At 38.6% G+C, this 21809-nt stretch overlaps 3 protein-coding genes across 4 annotated transcripts; 2 read left to right on the top strand and 1 right to left on the bottom strand.

Annotated features, from left to right (window-relative positions):
- The first annotated feature begins 2224 nt into the window (after window positions 1-2224).
- Window positions 2225-4026, top strand: LOC111494402 (40S ribosomal protein S23). The gene is made up of 4 exons (XM_023144339.1): window positions 2225-2381; window positions 3219-3374; window positions 3462-3588; window positions 3682-4026. Exons 1-4 carry the CDS (start codon window positions 2377-2379, stop codon window positions 3820-3822), a joined length of 429 nt encoding a protein of 142 aa, XP_023000107.1. The 5' UTR covers window positions 2225-2376; the 3' UTR covers window positions 3823-4026.
- A 1544-nt stretch (window positions 4027-5570) lies between these two features.
- Window positions 5571-8437, bottom strand: LOC111494401 (heterogeneous nuclear ribonucleoprotein 1-like). Its single transcript, XM_023144338.1, has 6 exons — window positions 8116-8437; window positions 7892-7932; window positions 7061-7224; window positions 6875-6977; window positions 6611-6780; window positions 5571-6520 (listed from the first exon to the last, which is right to left on the bottom strand). The coding sequence occupies exons 1-6, from the start codon at window positions 8292-8294 to the stop codon at window positions 6188-6190; spliced, it is 990 nt and encodes a 329-aa protein (XP_023000106.1). The 5' UTR covers window positions 8295-8437; the 3' UTR covers window positions 5571-6187.
- An 11014-nt stretch (window positions 8438-19451) lies between these two features.
- On the top strand, window positions 19452-20700 carry LOC111494718. Of its 2 annotated transcripts, none has more exons than XM_023144684.1 (2): window positions 19452-19584; window positions 20188-20700. In XM_023144684.1, exons 1-2 carry the CDS (start codon window positions 19545-19547, stop codon window positions 20421-20423), a joined length of 276 nt encoding a protein of 91 aa, XP_023000452.1. In that variant the 5' UTR covers window positions 19452-19544; the 3' UTR covers window positions 20424-20700. The 2 variants fall into 2 exon arrangements, with proteins under 2 accessions (XP_023000452.1, XP_023000451.1); XM_023144683.1 differs by having other exon boundaries at window positions 19467-19584; window positions 20185-20700.
- The last annotated feature ends 1109 nt before the right edge of the window (window positions 20701-21809 follow it).

The raw sequence follows: 21809 nt of genomic DNA, 5'->3' as shown, positions 1-21809 counted from the left end.
GATAAACTCTCAGATACCCCAAAAAAAAAAAAAAAAAAAAAAAAAAAAAAAAACACACACATTAGGAACGCTGCAGTTTCTGTCTTTTCCTTTGTTTTGTTATTTATTTTTATTTTATTTTTTAAATATACATGTATTTATTTATTAATAATTTTTAATGTTAATATAATATTCTCGACCTAAATATACCTCAAAAGATTAAAAATTTAATCACTTTTTTACGGAAAGTGAAAGTTTAAAGTAAAAGTATTAACGTTAGATTCGGAAATATTTTGGGTGACTGGAGCTAAAGCAACTATATAGAGTTTACAATTCAGCTTCAGATTATTAATTTATTCTTTTTTTAAAAGCTATTTAATTCTATTTATCTACGATATATTAATAGCTAAAATTTCATAAAATTTAAAGATTTAAATGATAAAAGCAGGGTAGAGTTCGGTTGAATTATATAACCTTATTTTCAACCCAACTACAAAGTGGTCGACTTTCCGTTTATTTCCGACCATACATTTTAAGAAATTGACGTTTGTGACATTCGAGGAAACCACGGATACGAATTTATGATTATATGAAAAGAAATTGATTATATGAAATTGATTAGAAATTTAGTTTTAAAAGGTAGATTTTACAGTAATATTTTCTATTAATTTTGGAGTTGTGGTGATTTGATTGGAGGAGATTGGGTGAAGGTGTTAGCACGGGTGAGAATAAAAAAGCTCGCCCTGATTTGGATGGGAGGTGACCGGAAGAGAGAGGGTAATGATAAAAATCTGAATCACAAGCACTGAGAGAGGCTTCACGAGAAGCCATAAGAGAAGTCCAGGGTCCCACACTGAATGATTGTTCAATATAAATCTTTTTATTTATTTTATTTACATTTTAACAATAATATAATTAATTCTTGGACAAAATTTTAATTCAAAATAATTAAAATAGAAATGGAAGAGAGAGAGGGGGGGACAAGAGGGTGGGGACAGGGGCTAATCAAACGGTGGAAAATGTCTGGGGTAATCACAAACTTAGTGAGTCAACGGCCAATGATGGCTTTCAGGAGCACGCTACTTTATTTATTTATTCTATTCTTATTTTTACTATACATAAAATTTTAAATTATTTTTTTTTAATTTGTCAGAGATANTTTGTTTTAATTTACACGGTGTTCTACATCCATGCTCGTGAGAGTGACCTGTCAGGGAAACCGTACTTGACCTGGCAGTCTCACGTGTCATTTTGTTACTGGTCTGCCACAAGCTGACTCCTTCACGGTGCCTGACCCGAGAGGGAAGGGGGCGGCATAATTCCTTTCGACACCTGCTGACGTGGGCCCCCTATTTTACCCAATCACCTTCTCCTACGCCTTCATTTCTTTTTTGGTTATTCTTTTTTTTTTTTTTCAGTAGAATTTAAAATTTAGTTTCTAAATTAATAAATATTAGAATTTATTTCTTATTATTTTCAATCGTAAATGATTCAAAAATTCGACCCATTCAAATAGCCTAAACCGAACTACAAACCTTGAGTTGGGTTGAATTTTTTTTAAAACAAAAAATTTGAGTCCGTTCACTGGTTGACATTTTTTATCGGATTACTCGAGTTGCCATTTGGAATACTGGGAACTACAAAGGTTGAGTTTTGAACTTTATTCGGGCTACTCGAATCGCCAACCCAATCTAAAACACGTGTTGAAACTATTTTATTTCATTTTGGGTTCTCCAATTTGGATCCAAACACAAATTGGGCTTTTGGTATTGATGGGCTTTGGCCCATATCACTCATATAATGGGCCTTTACTAGTCTAGACAATAAACAAATATTGTGGATTAAAATTCAATTATTAAATTTTTTTGTTTGAGAATGAATAATAAAAAAATAATTATTAAATTAGATATAAATAAATTTAATATATTTATATATAATTGTAACTTGTTAGTTCAAATATAGTTTTATAAATATAATAAAATCAATAAACTTTTCCAATTCAATTTAAATAAGGATTTTTCGATTTTTTTTTCGAACACCTTTAAAATATTTATTCATTTAAAACATTTAATTCAAAAATAATATATATGAATTTTTAAAATCTAAATAAATATTTATTTTCATTTTCTTAAGATTACGTGTTAAAAAATTACAGTAAATAAGTATATATATATATATATATATATATTCTTTTCTATAGAGAGAACCTTTTAAATTAGGGCATGCGGACGTGGCAAATTTGTAGCAAGGAACCCTACAGTATAAAGGAAGGCCAAACAGTCTAGGGCTTCATTGATATACGGTGCGGCGGCGACATCGAAGTCATCTTCGTCTCTATCGCTTCCGGAACTCTGCTGCCTCAATCTCGCATTTGGAGATCATTTTCTCACACGCACCATGGGGTGAGTCCTCTTTCCGTTTTTCTAGTTTGTTGCTCGCAATTGTTTATTGAGACGATGAATGTTCTGGGCGAGGAAGTAGTTAGTTTAATCGGATTTGCATGGTTTTACTGGACCATATACATCTGAAAAGTTGAAAATTAAACGTTGCTATGCATACAGAAATGGTTAGTTTTCGTGGATGATGAATTTGTTGATGAGTTGTGCTGCATGGTTGCTGTGCTCTTAAGTCGAAGTAAATTTTTGTTATTGTCGTAGGTTTTATCAAGTAACGTGATCTTGTTAATTTTGTGTTCGATAATCGTCGATTTATTTCGTTTCTCACTCTAAAGTTCCGCATTGTTTTGTTATTATCGTTTCTAGACTGGGGAAGGACAGTCGTTGTAGCTATCTAAGGTATTAGGATATGACAATGCACCTAACTTTGATGTGAATAAGTTGGTGGCTCTGATTCTATTTTGATTTAACGAAGTTTTACCTCAATAGTTGGATTTTTCCTGTTCAACTCCAAAACAATCTCTCTACCACCCTGAAAAAGTTGGCGTAGCTTAATACAAGCGTTCTTGATGGTATGAGTTATTATGACTTAGTGAAAGGCATAAATGCGATTGATGTGAATCTAGGATTGTTTGGATGTCACAGATCTAATTGTGATATGTTTGTTTTAGATGTCAATAATTCTCAAACTTCCTAATCGTTTTATTACTTAGTTGCCTTAATTGTAGAGTGGAAATTGATGAGGCTTTCAGGGTATTAGGAAACAATAACCTCTGTTCTTCTATGTTTTGATGCATATCAGCTATTGTATTACCCCTTTAAAGCAGTGGCAATATCTTACAGGAAGACACGTGGTATGGGAGCGGGGCGCAAGTTGAAGTCCCACCGTAGAAGGCAAAGGTGGGCTGACAAATCCTACAAGAAATCCCATCTTGGGAATGAATGGAAGAAGCCATTTGCCGGATCTTCCCATGCAAAAGGCATTGTTCTAGAAAAGATGTAAGAGGTTTTTTACTTGCACTGTGCTTTCAAGGCTATGTAGCTAAATACATATTTTATCAAGAAATGTTCTGGCGCAATGTGCAGTGGTATTGAGGCTAAGCAGCCTAACTCTGCTATTAGGAAGTGTGCAAGAGTTCAGCTTATTAAAAACGGGAAGAAGATTGCTGCCTTCGTCCCCAACGATGGGTGTTTGAACTATATTGAAGAGAACGTAAGTACTTGATAGAAGCCTGGGATTTTGGTACTATTATCCTCTGTTTATTATTTGGTCTATTTATGCAATAATATGTATTGTCACGAACAGGACGAGGTTCTCATTGCTGGATTCGGTAGAAAAGGACATGCTGTGGGTGATATTCCTGGAGTCAGATTTAAGGTGGTCAAAGTGTCGGGTGTATCTTTGCTGGCTCTCTTCAAGGAAAAGAAGGAGAAGCCGAGGTCTTGAGCTTTTCTTGGTTTTCCAAGATTGATTTTGTCTCTATTTTGTTCAAATCTAGCGAGAGGCAAGTAATGAACAATTGTCGCTCTTCCTCTTTATCATAACTACTAGTGAAGTTAAGATTACATCGGTCGCCTGATGGGAACTTTTGTGCTTCAATGCTAATATAGTTGAGACTCAATACATGCATTACTATTTTTTTTGCAGTCAGAACGGATAATGTTATGATTTATTCGAGTGTAACATCGCCCCATTTCACATCAAAATGTTAGGAAGTTTTGAAGCTAAATGATTCTTGCTTGATTCTAGTGTGAATGTTTACCCTTTTCTCTTCCATGTTCAATTATGTTCTATACTCTATTCTTCTTTCATTCTTAGAGGATAAATGAATCAAAGGCTAATACACTGATATGTCATGAATGTTGATGGCATGCATGATTTAGTACATCCTGGGTTGGATTATTATAACAGGCACTATACGTATGATGTCCGTCTATATCGCACTTGTCTATGGTCCCAAGCTTTATTTGTAAGTGCATCTGTGAGAACTGAGCTTTATTTGTAAATGCATCTGTGAAAACTGAATTTGTAATCTGATTGATGATAGGGTAATCTTAATTCTAACTCATTAATTCTAACTCAACGATCCAAGCTTTTGTGGAAATAAGAACACTTGAACTAAAGAAATTAACACCTCAATTAAGAGAATCTAATTCTAGATTATCTCTTAAGATAAATGATTTAGAAAGATTTGGAACGATGTATTAAATTAAGACATTACACAATACAACTTGATCAATTGCCTAACACATTATCAGCTACTATATGATTTCTTGTAACTATCACTCCATAAATCGTCCTCAATTAGCTTCTACATCAGTATGATTTCTTTCTCATAGCTACCCCATTCACGCCCTATTTGTTTTTCATTCACCCTCCACCATGAGACTATAGAAGACATTCATTCTCCCTCCACCATGAGTCTATAGACATTCTTCTCTACTCCAAAAGAGAATTTTTCTTCTCTATCCTCTCCCTTGTTTGGCCATGGAGTTTTGTAGTCAAATTGGTTAGTTCATCTCTTCTCCCATCCATATCTAAAAAATTGGGTGAAATCCCCCCCAAAACCCTCTAATGGCCTCCTTCCGGGACCTCACCACGGTCTAGCTTGGTGAGGTCCCAGAAGGAAGCCACGATGAAAAAAAGCGAGTCGTCATTGGAAGTAACATGTTAACTTGTGTCGATGTCAGTGTGAGTGGACCACACGTAAAACATGTGCTAAAGATTAGCTTGGATGATACCAAACACAACTTTTCGAAATAAAGGATCTATAAAAAGTTAGGATGGATTGAGATATGATTATGGAAAGTTTGATAGAGTTTTGTGATGTGATGTGGTATCCAAGTAATTCAATTCAACATCCAAAATGGAATTTAAGCAAATGATGATTGTTTAGTTGTGGGTTTATGAGAAAATTCACATTTTGCAGGCAATTCCAAAGATAATTTGCAACTAATTCAATGACTCTGAGGAAATTTAAAAGCTTCAAAAGGATAAAATTATGTTGTTAAAGACGGGATAAACAATCGTAGTAAAAGATATAAAAGCTGAAGTGTCGAACCAATAAATATGTTGTACTTATGTGTAGTGACCAAAGAAGCTACGAAAACTTATTCGAGAGGTCAGACTAATGTAACGTTATTACACACTTGTTAATGAAACTTTGGCATATCGACCACTCAATTGTCAAGAGCTTCAAAAGCAAAGGGTTTGTCTCTATATTTTCAATAATGGAAGAGAGATTGTCACCATCACAAAACCTCAATGCTTGGAGCTTCAACAAAGCTCAAATCAATTGAACCAAAAGCAAACAAGTAGGAAACTAAAAAAAAAAAAAACAAAAAAAACAAAAAGAAACCTATGTCAATCACCTCAAGAGGTCGAGAGGGCAAGCCTATATGTCAACCTGAAAACCAACCTTACTCGAACCAAAACCGAACCATCATCGGTCCTAGTGAGTTCAGGTGGGTTGACCCCAGAGGTTAAGGGAAAATTAGATAGTAAACTACTATTATCTCTACATCATATGTTTTCATTATTTGAGAATATCACAACTACGGTTGTGAAGATTCAAAAACATATGATATCCTAGAGGAAGTACGTCCATCATTCCATCGTCAATCAAATCGATTCACATCTCCAAAAAGGAAAAAAAAAAAAAACAATAATAATTAAGAGAAGTTCGTCGTCGATTATATTACACCGAAAAAATTTCGAACTGCACAGCTACTAAGATGGATGGATATTTGGGCTCCTGATCAAAATCAATCATCACTTTCTTCATAGTAGAAATCATCTAGGAAAAGATTGCTCAATACCAATATGGATGATATCTTTCAGCCATTGTACAACCATAGCAATTGGGGACACCATAACCAGTCATCCCATATCTACCGATACCGTTCATATACATCGGGCCACCATAACCAAAACCGTAACTGTATGCACCGTAGAAATTGGCATAGTTTCCACCGTACCCGCCAAAGGGTGCATATACATCATACCCACGAAAAGGTCTGCCCATTTTATCATCATATAAACCTGCACATTTATACACGCCATATCCTGAAGAAGGTGGTGCTGCAGTATTGTTACTATTTGAATCATAAGAAACTCTTCTTGGTATAGCCTTCTTGATTTCCACCTGTTACATAACAAATCTCTTAGAGATTTTTCATACAAACAAAAAGCACTCAAGAACAGATTTTCATGCTTCAATCCATTTCTCATTTACCTGCTTGCCTCCAAGCTCATGTTTTTCATTTCCAGCAAATATGCTTTCAACTGAATCTTCGTTCTCAAAAGTTATAAATCCAAATCCTCTAGACCGCTTCGTTTTATAGTCTATCATGATTTGGTGTTCGGTAATAGTACCAAACGAAGAGAAGTAGACCTTAAACGCATCTGCAATGTTTATGGGACATCCAAACAGAGCATCTTCCATTTAATATTAATTCTCATGAAAAGAAACAATAGATATTGACTTCTACCATAATACCTTCAGTCAAAGCAGGTGGAATTCCACCAACAAAAATTTTCTTTGTTCTTGATACCAATTTATCGTTCATATCAGCCCTCGGAACTGTTCTCTTCACTTCCACCTGATGGTGACATAAAAATAGTCTATTATCCATCATCCAGATTATGAATTTTGAATTAGAAAAATAACTGACATTTATGTTACCGTTCTGCCATCTATAACATGGTCTTTAATCAGAACCATGTCAGCAACTGAAGGATCACAAAACGTTACAAAACCAAACCCGCGTGGCCTTCCAGTGTGTTTGTCCATCATTATAACTGAATCAGCTATTTCTCCATACTTGCTAAAGTAATAAGTAAAGGTCTCTGAATACCAAATAATAATAATAAAAATTGTCAAGAATGTACGACAGGACAATGACAGTATGAATTGGGAAAAAACGTCGAAACAATAACATATTAGCAGAGAACAAAAGATCAAATTTTCTTTTCCTCCTAACGAGGGTTCTTTAACGTTAAAGAGTCTTTAGCCAATTGAACTATGAACAAAAGGCCAAATTAAAAGCATAAATCAAATGATTTAAACACATCTGAGGAAACAAAAATTGGTATGAATTTTCGAATGAAACCTTGATTTTACCATGCATACAAGATTTTGGAGGCGAGTAGCACAATGTGGAATTAAAAAAGAATGAACAAGAGCAATATGGTGGTAACTAAAAACAGGAAACTGGTGTACATTAATAAAAGCAAGAATAATAACGAGAATCATAACCCAATTATATTCTGCAAAGACTTGTACAATGAACAATAAACTCAGAAGAGACAACCAGTAGCACAAATAAACATGTTGATTGATGCCTAAATAGACATTGGAGGAGACTAAACCAAGGGTTCAAGAATGACAATCCATTTACCATCACAAGACGTCAATTAAAAAACAGAACTAATAAAGAACCGAACAAAAAAGCAAAAAGAATCCTCTTTGTAGGGTACAGCCGCAACACAGCAATCAAAAGCTTACTAAATTTACCTTCAGTGGTCTCCCAAGAAACGCCTCCAACGAAAAGCTTGCTAGCAAATAAGAAAAGGTCAAACGTTATGCTCCAACTGAGTTAGATTTCAAAGAACAATCTCCACAAATAATAAACATATTCACAGAAGCAATACCCACTCTGTTCTTCTTCAATACACAACGTCGGTATCACAAAGATTCAAACCAACGGCGAAAAAAGAAAAAAAATCATAAAAACTAACCCACTGGACGATGAATCATAATGTCTCGTCGAATGCTTTACTTCACCTCCCGTGCTATCAGCATTGCCTCCTTCCAATTCACTCCCCAATTCAAACTTATCCTGCTGATCGTACATTTGGATGGCACCGTCGCCATGGTAAGCGTTATTGTCGGCGTTCAAATTCTTTTCTTCCGCCATTGAAACCGTGAATTTCTTCGATAATCTGTGAAAATGCGGAAATTAAGATAAAAAAAAAAAAAGCCGATTTCTTTCGGTTTTTTACTCGGCCAGGGTAAAACCCTAACAGGGTAAGGGCTTAAGAAAATCGCTGAAAAGGATTTGTTACTTACTTCTTCCTCTATATATATATATATATATATATGGTATTTGGGCCGGCCCATTTAATTAGTGGGCCGGCCCATTATATATTTTTTATAATCTAAAATTTTTAAATACAATTTTGAAACTAATGGCTAAAAAAAGCCAATAATATATATATATTTCATTTTATATTTAGAATAATAAATAAATAAATTACATAACAATATAATATTTAAAGATTTAAATTTTATTAAAATTAATAGCTAAAAAAGCCAACAATATCTTTTATTTAACATATTCAAAAGATTATTATCACGATTATTATCATGGTCTAATACTTTATTACGAGTAGTGACTATGATTTAAACCTTTGAAAATGTGAAATCATTTATTTCTATATCTAATTAATATTAAACGAACTAAGACAATTTCATTTTCCTGTTCTAAGGAGTGAATCCTCATAATTGAATTCTCTACGGCGTCAATGCTGGTTGATAACTCGCTAGAGTGTGTTATTATAATCTCCTCCTATGGATGGGTAGTAGTTGAATACAAAGCAGCTAACTGGCCTTGTAATTAGCATCCAATGAAGGAGTGAATCCTCAGAAGGTATGTGGGTAATTTGCACTCTAGTATTATACAGAAATTGCGAAATACCGTCCCACTCCAAAAAGAGGATTAGGCACCACTCCAAAAAGAGGATACGCTACCTGCTAAAGTGTTCTCTACAGCGTCTAGGTTGGTTAATAACTCGCCGGAGTGTGTTATTCTAATCACCATCCAGTGGAAGGGTTGTAGTAGAATACAAAGCAGCTAACTGTCCTTGTAATTCGCATCCCATGAATGTTAAAGAGGATAACTCACCCGTATTATTATCGTGGTCTCTAGGATGTAATGTGTGATCAAGTCTCCTTCAGCATCAGAGTAGTCGGGCGTAAAAGCATGGTTCCAACTACCTTATCTGAAGAACGACATTAATAGAGTCAACGTACCGCCCTCAATCATATGAACGTAGTATCTATCATGGGATGATTTCATAAGTTAGATATAACTCATGCACCACTTCCCTGAAACCGGACCGTGTTCTATATTGAATGATACTAGAGACCGAGCCTAATTATTTTTATATATGTTTATAGTTATATCTCTAAAGAGGATACGTCATACCGCAGGTGCCCCACTCCAAAAGCATGATCCAGTCTCCGATGACCATCTCAACTTTCATTGGAGTCGGCGAGCAGTGGAAGGGCAGGAGTAAGACATTCTATGGTGTGAATTATATCTCTCTGTTTGTGTGAGTGTGTGTTCTAAAAGTAGAGTAGTACTTTTTATTGTTAAGGAGTAATTATGGGTTGTATTAGTTTTTTCCCTAAAGGGTAACAGAAATGGGTGAGTACTTTTTTAAGTAAATTTTTGAACGAAAAATAAAAACAGTTAATGGAAACAAAATATGAAAATGCAAAGAGCAAAGATTAAAATAGTGCCCTAGGACCACACATCCCTCTTTGACAAATCTCTGATCATTAGGGGTGGACATTCAATCGACAATCCAAATCAACCAAACCCAAACTATAAAGGTTGAGTTGGGTTAGATTATCATTTCTGGTAGAGTTGAGTTCATTTTTCTGAACCCCAAGTATAAATCGGTACAATTTCGTGTTCGTGGGACAGAACCTTCGAGTTGACCCGAGCCAAATAAAAATATATAAATTATATAAAGAATCCTTCCGTGTTAATGAATTTGAGTTTTTTTTTTATTATTTTGTTTAATTTCTTTTATATTATTTTAAAACACATAATTTATATATATTTTTTATACCATTTCTAAATAACTATTCACCCATTTTAATTTATGATATAAATAAATTGAATCATTTAATTTAAGAATATAATTTAGAATAAGTTTATTAATTATGATTTATTATTCGTTATTTTATACCATGTTTAATATTATTTATGATTTATATATACATTTAAATTATTTTGAAACAAATCTCAATGCTCATAAATTATATATATATATAATAATTTTAAAGCATATTGTTTACCGATTCTAAAAATTCAAATATTTTGAACGTTCTAGTGTTTAGTGTTACTGTAACTTCCGAATCAACCCAAGTAATTCTAAATTCTAAAATTTCAAAATTTTGGATGAATAGAAAATTAGTTTAAACATATTTAAATTTTTTTTTATTAAACTAAAACAAGTAATTCTAAATTCTAATGTATTTATTATTTATTTGTTGCAACATTATTATATCACAATTTATATACATTTTTATTTTTCTAATAGTTTAGGTTGTCACACGTGAGTAAGCATATTTCAATTTTGATAATATTTTTTATTTTATTATATATCATATTTTTAAATTAATCATTTTTATTATTTATTTAATTTCATGATCTATTTTTTTATTATTTTTACTTTAATCAATTTTCAAAAAATTCTTGTATTTAGCTGTTTTTAGTTTTATGACAATGTTAAATTATGTTAATAGGATCAAGAAATTCTACCTCCTCCTCATTTCATTGGAAGTATGGCGGACCTCAATCCCAAGAAAATAACTCAAAGTGCCAAGATCTTTGACGGCAAAATCATCCTAAAGCTGTGTAAAAAGTTTCTTAGTAGTCGTAGAAGATGAGCTGATGATAATAATATCATCAACATAGATGAGGATATACATCTGAATGCCCGTCTTGCTAAAAATGAAAAGAGAGACATCAACCTTTGAAAGTGTAAAACCCAACTGTAATCGTTTGGAGCTAAGGCGAGAAAACCAGGCACACGAAGCTTGTTTGAGGTCATAAAGCGACTTATCCAGCTTGCAGAGATAACAAAAATATTGAGAATCCACAAATCCAAAGGCTGCTTCATATAAACATCTTTATTAAGAAAGCCGAGAAGAAAAGCATTTTGAATATCAATCTGCCGAATAGCCCAACCACGAGAAATAACAAGAGATAATAAGAGTCGAATGGTAGTGGGCTTAACAACTGAATTGAAGGTATCATCATAATTAACGCCATACTGTTGTTTAAACCCTTTAGCAACCCGACATGCTTTATAGCGATCAATAGAGTCATCTGGCTTTTGCTTGAGTTTGAAAATCCATTTGCAATCATTAATGTTAAAACCAACACGAGGAAAAACTAAGTGTCATGTCTTATTTTTTAGAAGTGCCTGAAATTCATCATTCATTGCTTGACACCAGAGAGGATGGTCCATAACAGTAATATGTGAAGTAGGTTTAGATGCAAAAGACCAAACCACAAAATATGTAACTGTTTCATCTGTACGCACCTTGGGTTGCTTGATATTGTACTTCAATCAAGTACCATACGGATGAGTAGTAGGTGCAGGATCCACAACTAAGGAGACAGTCTTACCAGCCGTTGTTAGGGGAGCAACCAGTGCTGCAGCAGTCGGTCGACCAACGACTGAGATCCGACCGGGCATTGCGCAATATCATCTACTGGCAGAGGATCCGAGGCCCCAATCATTGGCGGAATAACCGATGCCGATTCGCGCGGTAGTGACGCGAAGGATTGCGGCGACAATCTCGAAGCTAATGTGGGCACCCGATTTTCTGCATCCAAATAGTTAGTAGACACATATATATGCATATGATCATTCTTCAAATTAGTACGTGTGTTACCCAAATGTAAGGTGCACAAATCAGAGGCATTGTGCGTCGGCTGCAAGGTTGGGAAGAACTGGGTGAGGCTCTCTTGAACGGAAAAACATTCTCATCAAATATGACATCTCTAGAAATATAGATACGACCAGAATCGGTGTCAAGACACTTATACCCCTTTTTGTAAAGAACGGTACCCTAGAAAGACACATTCCTTGAATCGAAAAGAGAGCTTTTATTTGTTATAAGGGCGAAGATGAGGCCAATAAGCACACCCAAAAACTTTTAATACGGAGTAATTTGGTGGGGTATGAAAAAGACGCTCTAAGGAGTCTTTGTTATCAATGACTTGAGTAGGGAGAAGATTGATGAGATATTCGGCTGTAAGAAACGCGTCATCCCAAAATTTACTAGGTACATCAGCATGAGCTAGAAGGGCTAGACCAGTTTCAACAATATGGCAGTGCTTGCGTTCAGCAGACCCATTTTGTTGATATGTGTGAGGGCACGAAACACGATGAGCAATTCTAAGGGAACGAAAGAAAGTGTTATGAATTTTCTAATTTTTCCCATCCCAATCAGACTGGACACACTTGATTTTAGTATGTAGGAAGCGCTCAACATGAGCTTGGACTGCAAAAGTATACGAGGAGCTTCTGTACGACCATGCATCAAATAGATCCACTAAAATTTACTGAAATCATCAATGAAGCTGATATAATATTTAAAGCCCCCAACAGATGGAGGTGCAGGACATTGAACATCGAAAAAATCAGTTCCAAAGATGACGAAGACCTATGAAAAGAACTAGTATATGGTAACTTATGACTTTTTTCTTACGGACACGCATTACAAACTGACAAAGATGACTCACTAGCACACGAAATATTATTGAGACGCAAAATTGACTTTACTACTTGAGATGAAGAATGTCCAAGACGTACATGTCATTGTACGTGAGTAGTAGATCAACTCACTAAAGCGTGCTTGAGATCATCAATATCAGATGGCTTCATAGGATAGAGACCAAACTCACAACTTCCGTTTAGAAAACTTTTCCTCAATCGTCTATCCTTAATAGAAAAATGCGAAGGATGGTATTTCAAAGAATATGTCATTATCACGAGAAAATTTATGAATGGAAAGAAGATGTTTGGAAATTTCAAGCACGTGCAAAATATTACGTAATACAAGATGATGTTGTTTTTCACATAATTTCGGTGAGAGGAAATTGGGCGTTGGAAGAAAATGCCTAACAAAAAGGAGAGAGAAAATTAACTGAATTTTGACTGCGCTCGGCTTGTTTTATTTTCTGAACAAATCTCCTATTTAAAGTAAAAAGGATTCTAAAAATGGGTGGAGAGTGGCCAACTAAATCTGTGCCACTCCCTACAAAATTTCAGTCTAAAACTCTGGTGATCCATTCGACGTGATTTGTCAAATGGTCAAACTGACGATTTTCTGAAATCGTGTGAATAAGAAAAACGGTAAAACTCAGGTTTTATCTAACAATCTCCTCCTAAAACCTGTAGTATATCTACCTTACTATTTGAACTCCGATCTTTGAGCGTAGTTCTTCAAATTTCACCCGCGCCAGGGACTTGGTGAAGATGTCTCCAAGTTGTTCCTATGTTCGGATGTAATCAATTTTGATGAGCCCTCGATCTGCACATTCTCGAATGTAGTGGAATCTGATTTCTATGTGCTTGCTTCGTTCATGCAAAACTGGATTTTTGATCAGGGAGATCGTAGCTTTGTTGTCTACGTATAGCATTGGTGGATCACTTTCTCTCCCGATGAGTTCTTCCATTAGTCGCGCAAGCCAGATCCCTTGTGTTGCTGCCATCGAAGCGGCGATGTATTCTGCTTCACAGGAAGACAAAGCAACTACCTTCTGTTTTGTTGATTGCCAGCAGATTGCGCCGCCTGAGAGAAAGTAGATCATTCCGCTAGTGCTCTTACGATCATCAACGTCACCGGCCATGTCACTATCACTGTAGCCAACTAGCTTGAGTTTCTCCTTTCCGCTCCCTGCGCAGTATCTTACACCCCAGCCTCTGGTTCTGGCTACATAGCGCAGGATGCGCTTGACAGCCACTAAATGCTCCTCCCTAGGTGCTTCCATAAACCGGCTCACATATCCAACAGAATAAGCAAGATCAGGACGAGAGTTTACCAGATAGCAGACTCCCGACAATGCTGCGGTAATTGGTGGAGTCGACTGTCGTCGTAGTGCCAGCCTTCCTTAGTTGGAGTCGGGCCTCCATTGGCGTCCTTGTAGGATTACTGTCCACAAGTCCAGTTGTGTCCAGCAGCTTCTTTGCGTATGCACTTTGGCAGATGAAGATGCCGGTAGAATTCAGTTGCACTTCGATGCCGAGATAGTAGCTGAGCACGCCGAGATCGCTCATCTCGAAGTTTTTCGACATCTCCTTCTTGAACCTTCCGAGGACTTCCATGTCACCTCCAGTGATTATGAGAGCGTCGACGTACACTCCCACGATTAGTCGCTTCTTGTCATGGCCGTGCGTGTACATGCCATGCTCAGAGGCACAACGTTTGAATTTCAGTGACAGTAAGGTACTGTCGAGCTTCGCGTTCCAGGCTCGTGGAGCTTGTCGAAGCCCGTAGAGTGCCTTGTGCAGGCGCAATACTTTATTGGGGTTGTTGTTATCCAGGAAGCCAGGTGGTTGTCGGACATAAACAGTCTCCTTCAGCTCTCCGTTAAGGAAAGCAGACTTTACGTTCATATGGTGAACCTCCCAAGAGTAATGTGCTGCAATTGCAAGTAAGAAACGAACGGATTCTAACCTTGCCACTGGCGCAAATACCTCTTCGAAGTCCACTCCTTGCTTCTGGACGTAGCCCTTCGCCACCCGACGGGCCTTGTGTTTCACAACTTTTCCTTTTTCGTTGCGCTTCAGTTTGAAGACCCATTTGAGCCCTATGGCTTGGTGTCCCGACGGCATATCCTCCAGACTCCACGTCTGATTTTCGGTGATGGATGTCATCTCCTCCTGCATTGCCTTCAGCCAGCACGGGTTCTTTTCTGCTTCGGCGAAGGTGTTCGGTTCATCTGCACTGATGGCATGTAGTTCGGCCACTTCTTCGAGCTCGCGCACTGCCAGTCCAGGTGGTTCACCTCCTCCTACTAGGTCGTCCATCCTCCGGTACCTGGCCTCCAGATCAGTATCGTGATCGGCATCCAGCGTCGAATCCGCAGTCCGTGGTGTTGCGAATTCCACTAGTTCAGGGGTTGCACCTGTTGGCGGCGGTGACGGCTGTTGATGCTGGGCTCCTCCTTCTTCCGGCTCAGTGACGAGGTACTTCACCGTAAATTGATTTGGATTATGGTCTGCCTCGATCACGTCATTCCACTGCCAGAAGGTGCTTTCATCGAAGACGACGTCGCGAGACACGTGAGCTCGCCCCCTACAGGATCATATAGTCTGTACGCCTTGCTCCCGGGTTCATAGCCAATAAAAACGACCTTCAGCCCCCTAGGATCGAGCTTGGCGAGGTGGGGACGTGTTACCTTCATGTAAGCGACGCAGCCGAACACGCGAAAATGATGTATCGCTTGTTTTTTGTTGTACCAGGCCTCATATGGTGTCTTCCCGTCAAGGCTTCGGGTTGGTGACCGATTGAGGAGATATACGGCCGTCATTACTGCCTCTCCCCAGAATCTCCCAGGCATCCCGACCGTCACCAACAATGACCTTGCTGTCCCGACGATGGTCTGATTCCGGCGCTCCACCACTCCATTCTGTTGGGGGGAGTAGGGCGCCGTTAGGTGCCGTTGTATGCCGATTTCGTCACAGTACTTATCGAAACTTGTCGAGGTGAATTCTCCGCCTCGGTCTGTGCGCAGCACTCGNCTTTAATGCACTTAACCGCCTCTGCCGCCTCACTTTTCGCTTGCAGCAGGGTCAGCCACATGAAGCAGCTTTTGTCATCGACTAACAGGAGGAAGAGACTCTTACCGCCTGGGGTCGCCGACTTGATGGGCCCGCAGATATCGCCGTGTACAAGCTCCAACGGCTCATCGGCTCGATAGGATGTTCGAGACGGAAAGGGTGTGCGCCTCTGTTTGCCGATGAGGCACCCGTCGCACAGCTTGTTCACGCCTTTGATTGCTGGCAAACCGTGCACTAACTCCTCCTTCTGTAGTTTTTCTAGAGCAGGAAAGTTTAAGTGCCCGTACCTTGCGTGTAGTTTTTCTAGAGCAGGAAAGTTTAAGTGCCCTTACCTTGCGTGTAGTTTTTCTAGAGCAGGAAAGTTTAAGTGCCCTTACCTTGCGTGTAGTTTTTCTAGAGCAGGAAAGTTTAAGTGCCCGTACCTTGCGTGCCACCTCCAAGATACCCCTTCGGTCTTGGCCGAGAGACTGACAGGTTGCTCTATCTATAACTCCAGGATGTAAAGACGGTTTGTCGTGCGCCTTGCCTGTGTGAGCAGCCGTCGTTGATTATCGCAAATTTTGAGTAATCCGCGATGAAACAGCCTGTCTCATCGAGTTGACCCAGGCTCACAAGGTTAGCCTTGAGCCTCGGGATGAAGTAGACGTCGGTCAGCGCCCGTACCTTGCGTGCCACCTCCAAGATACCCCTTCGGTCTTGGCCGAGAGACTGACAGGTTGCTCTATCTATAACTCCAGGATGTAAAGACGGTTTGTCGTGCGCCTTGCCTGTGTGAGCAGCCGTCGTTGATTATCGCAAATTTTGAGTAATCCGCGCTCGATGGAGATGAAACAGCCTGTCTCATCGAGTTGACCCAGGCTCACAAGGTTAGCCTTGAGCCTCGGGATGAAGTAGACGTCGGTCAGCTTGCGATGATGCTCGCCTCCCTTGCTGGCGAATAGGATGGTGCCGCGTCCTTCGATCTCGACGACGGATCCGTCGCCGAATTTCACCGTCCCGCGGATCCCCGAGTCGAGTTTAGAGAATGCAGATCTAGCCCCGGTCATATGGTTTGTTGCCCCGTGTCTAGGATCCATCGCCGGTCCTTGTGTTGCTCGTCCCGCTCGCTAATCTGAGCGAACACTCGCTCCTCCTCCAGTTGAATTGGCTCCCTAGCTGGTGCCACCTTTGCTACGCCCAGCTGGAGCTCTTTCTCGAGTTCAACATCGTTGTTGATTACCTCCATTTCCGTGGATTTGGAATCGACAATGGGGACACATGCACTTACCATGAAGAGAGCTGGCTCGTCCTCCTCGGATTGAGCCACATGGGCCTTTTCGGTCTTCTCCTTGTTCCTAAGCTTGCTCCAGCAATTCCTGCTTAGGTGTCCTCTCTTCCCACAGTTCGAGCAGATTGGCCTGCCTGCCATTGGTCGACTCCTTCTTTTGATTCCCATCTTTCCCGGGCATGCGCCCGTGGGAGATCCATGACTTCTTACCGTCTTTGCGGCTGGAGGAGGACCCGTTGCTCTCGCCGGTGTTGTCACGGAGCTTTAGACGTGCAAGCCATTCCTCCTCAGTGAGGAGTAGACGACCCCCCTTGTCGACAGCTGAAATGATATTTTTCTTCCGCTGCTCGACGTTACGCAGTCTTTCGGTCACCTCTTCTACCGTTAGGTCGTTCACGTCAAGCAATGTCTCGATTGAAATCGCAACTTGCTCGAGGTGATCAGGGACAACCTGCAGCATCTTCTTAACGATTTCTGTCTCACTGATGCTGGCCACCGAGTGTGGTGATGTTGTTGGCGAGCCCCGTGATGCGCTTGGTGGAGAGAGATGCCAGCATCTTTGGGGGCACAGATCGTAATATGGCGGCAAACGCCAACCAATCCTCACGGTACTCAATCGTTTCTCCATCCTCTGGCTCAACAGCATGCCATAACCCTTGGTTAGTAGGTTGACGCGCATCAACAAGATCCATTCATTATAATTGGACTTTGTCAATATTGGACACTGAACGACGGCGTGAAGGAGTGAGTGAGCCCATTTTCTTCTACTCGAACCTGAGACTTTTGTGATGTTAGGTCAAAGCTCTAACCACTTGAGCTATTCAACTTGTTTGTTGATAGATTGGCTCCTCTGCAATGATAGATCTTCAAAAAGGAGAGAGAAAATTAACTGAATTTTGACTGAGTTCGGCTTGTTTTATTTTGTGAACAAATCTCCTATTTAAAGTAAAAAGGATTCTAAAAATGGGTGGAGAGTGGCCAACTAAATCTGTGCCAGTCCCTACAAAATTTCAGTCTAAAAAATCTGGTGATCCATTCGACGTGATTTGTCAAATGGTCAAACTGACGATTTTCTGAAATCGTGTGAATAAGAAAAACGGTAAAACTCAGGTTTTATCTAACAGAGGACAAGCAGCAGTATTAATTGAAGAATTATCAGTTTGCAAAATATGCAAACCTGCTCCATTGCTGACTAGAACTTGTTCACCTCCATGGTAGCGTTCACGCACAGGGAGATGATCTAGGTCACTGGTGATATGATCAATGGCGTCTGTGTTACTGTACCAATTTGGATCAATCTTCCATATCTTGAAGTTGTTTTTGGTGAGATGGACTGTGACAGCGTGGTGGAGAGAGATTGGGCCAAAGGTCAAGGCCATGGTAGATGAGATCGTATTGGAGATGGTGGATAGGGAGGAGGAAGAAGATATGAGGTCAAGGCCATGGTAGATGAGATCGTATTGGAGATGGTGGATAGGGAGGAGGAAGAAGATATGATAGACATTGTTAATGAATAAACCTTACTCTGATACCATGTTACGTTGAATGACACGTGGCCTATATGGGTCACGACTTCATGTATTTATAGATTTGTACAGATGATTACATGGTGGGCCTTGAACCATGATAACCAGAAAATCAGTAGATTCTTCTTGATCCACGGTAACAAACCAGGAAATAAGTAAATTATCTTATTATGTATAGATATGACATATTCTACGTTTAACGGACGCGGTAGTGACCCAAGCAACCAAATTCAGTCTACAACCCAACCCAACCCAACTGGTTCGGTTGGGTTTGTTTTCATTATTTGAAAAAATTATACATATCCTAAAATAACTAACATTAATTACAAATGTCAAATATTCTTAATCTTCATAATAAATTTAAAAACTGGGTTAGGTTAAGATGGATGGAGATGGATGGTAAGTGTTGACCAAAAAATGTCAAACCAACCATTATTTTCAATTTTTCAAAAATTCAATAAATATATCTTAAACTATATTTACAAATTTTATAAACTCTCAATTTTAATATTTTTTCCTAAAAAAAAAATTAAAAAAAATTCTCTCTAAAATTTAACTTTTGTTTTTATTCGCTAATAAATATTACGAGGGGTAAATGTAGCCATTTCTTATTGGGCCTGAAATTGGGCCTCGTAAATTTTATTTTGAAGAATACGACAAGTCGTCGCGCAGTTGGAACTGTCGTTATGTTAATTTCGTGAAAAGCGGGGAAACTGGAAAGTGATAGTCCAGCGAGCATACACGAGTGAGACGGGGTTAATCGATTCCACGGGAAAGCTCGAATGGAGGATCCAAAGACTCCAATGAAAGATTCTTCTTCAGGTATTGCCAAATTTTTTTCACTGTTCTTATCAACTGCAAGTAGTAATTATGGATTGATTGCTACGATATTCTGTGTGTCTCCTCAAGAAGCTGTTTCTAAAACATAATCAGCTTGAAATTGTTGCATTGAGTAAAGATCATCGAGTGGCGTACAAATTGATAATGTATTTCAGTTTTTCCAGTGATTGATGTCGGCGATGTTGTGTTATGAAGGTAGAAAACTCTAAGCAGCCCGTATTTTCGTTGGTTGTTGGCGCTGATTGATTTCCACGATATTATAAGGCAATGTTTGATTTCAAAGCACTATTATCAATTTTTTTTTTTTTTATATATATATATTTAGGATTAATCGATTCAATGGGAGGGATCTGCTGTCATTTCTGAAGAGATACTTTTCCCTCTGCGTTTCATAGAGCAAATTGTTATCGAATTGCATGAATCTCGAGCTTATGGTTGTTTAGGTGTTGCTCTAATTGTTTCTAAGGAGGTTTTTAAGATCAGAAACGACTTCTCTGTCGTAGTTTGATTTTGCTTTTGAAGATTCTAATTGACTGACAATTATATCTCTTCTTTCTCTTGGTGTGTAACACCTACTTTGAGAAGAAGAAGATGCAAAATCAATCAATATTTTTGAGAGACTTAAAGAAGAGATGGAGGCTGTGATTCACTCTCATGAATCACCTTGCCATCACAAAGAAACACATGGAACAAGCAATGATATTGACGAGACTACACCAGCCGATGAAGTAAAGGCCCCCGGCGTGTTTGAAAGAGTCAAGGAAGAGATTGAGGCCCTCGTAGAAACGATTCATCCCAAGAAGGATTCGAGCAATCGTTAGCTTTCTTTAAAGCAAGGAAGAGGGTTGACTGACACCATGCTGTTACAAGGTTTGCTTTCTTAAACAATGCTCAATTTCTTTTATGATGCAACTCCATGTTATCTAGGTTGTTATTTGAAAATATTGGTCGGAAAATATCATGTTTGAAGACAAATTGACATGAACTTAGACTATTTCCACTGTTTCTGGTATTTGTTTTGAAGTATGTAATGTACATCTTGTCAAATTATCCCCAATATTAGGCCACACATTCTAGCCTTAATTTGAAAGGTGCTCATCGATTGGTATGATCAATGTTTTCTTCAATGAGCAAAAGCAGGCAAGGCCTAGTTCCTTTAAGTTTGTATGAGGAAATCTTGATTGGATTGGAGAGAGTTAATATGTGTTCCCTTCCTACGAAGCTGTAGTAAGTCTCCCATAAAATAGTTCAGCAAGAAATCAAGGATTAGGATCATGGTTTTCTTCCATGTTTTATGTCTCTAGATATAGTTATTTGTATCCTTGTCTGCATAAGGAACATCTCTAGAGCCTCTGCAACTTTTTCAGACTCTTAAATGGGAGGGATGCCATTAAGAATTTAAGGGTGTGAGTGAATTGGTTCGGCTTGGGTTTCAGCCAAAATTCTGTGATTGCTATTGTGAGATCCTACATCTTGGAGAGGGGAACGAAGCATTCCTTAGAAGGGTGTGGAAACCTCGCCCTAACAAACGTGTTTTAAAACCGTGAAGCTGACGGTGATACGTAACGGGCCAAAGTAGACAATATCGGGAAGCGGTGGGCTTGAGTTGTTACAAATGGTATTCGAGCCAGACAAAAGGGGGAGGATTGTGAGATCCCACATCGGCAGGAGAGGGGAACGAAGCATTCTTTATAAGAGTGTGGAAACCTCTTCCTAGTAGACGCGTTTTAAAACTGTGAGGCTGACCGCGATACGTAATAGGCCAAAGTTGACAATATCTGCTAGCGGTGGACTTGGGTTGTTATAGCTATCCCTCAGGTTCTTTTTCTTCTTATGAAGAAGATGAATGTGTCTTGAGAAAAAAAATTCCTCCGATAGGTGTAGTTGGAGGTAAATTGACATTTTCAACTTGATCCGGACTCTTAGACTCTTAGTAGGTGTGTTAAAACAATCGATAACCTAGAATAATCAAACAAGGGAACCTAACCCCATTCATTTCTTCATAAATAGCAGCTTTATAGTTCGATGTATCAAAATACAATTTTTTTTGTGTATCAGTTCAAATCGACTGAACTCAAATCCATATTCTAATTAGAGTCATTTAGGCGGGGCAAATTTATTGTCCCAAAATTTGGGTCACAGCCTAATCCATGAACATCCAGGTTCTTGTACATTGGACCTCTAAGTCCACCCCTGTCTCTATAGAT

This window comes from Cucurbita maxima, unplaced genomic scaffold (assembly GCF_002738345.1).
Source record: "Cucurbita maxima cultivar Rimu unplaced genomic scaffold, Cmax_1.0 Cma_Scf00020, whole genome shotgun sequence".
Taxonomy (NCBI): domain Eukaryota; kingdom Viridiplantae; phylum Streptophyta; class Magnoliopsida; order Cucurbitales; family Cucurbitaceae; genus Cucurbita; species Cucurbita maxima.
The sequence above is the reverse complement of the archived record's forward strand: the minus strand, read 5'-3'. Positions and strand labels throughout refer to the sequence as shown.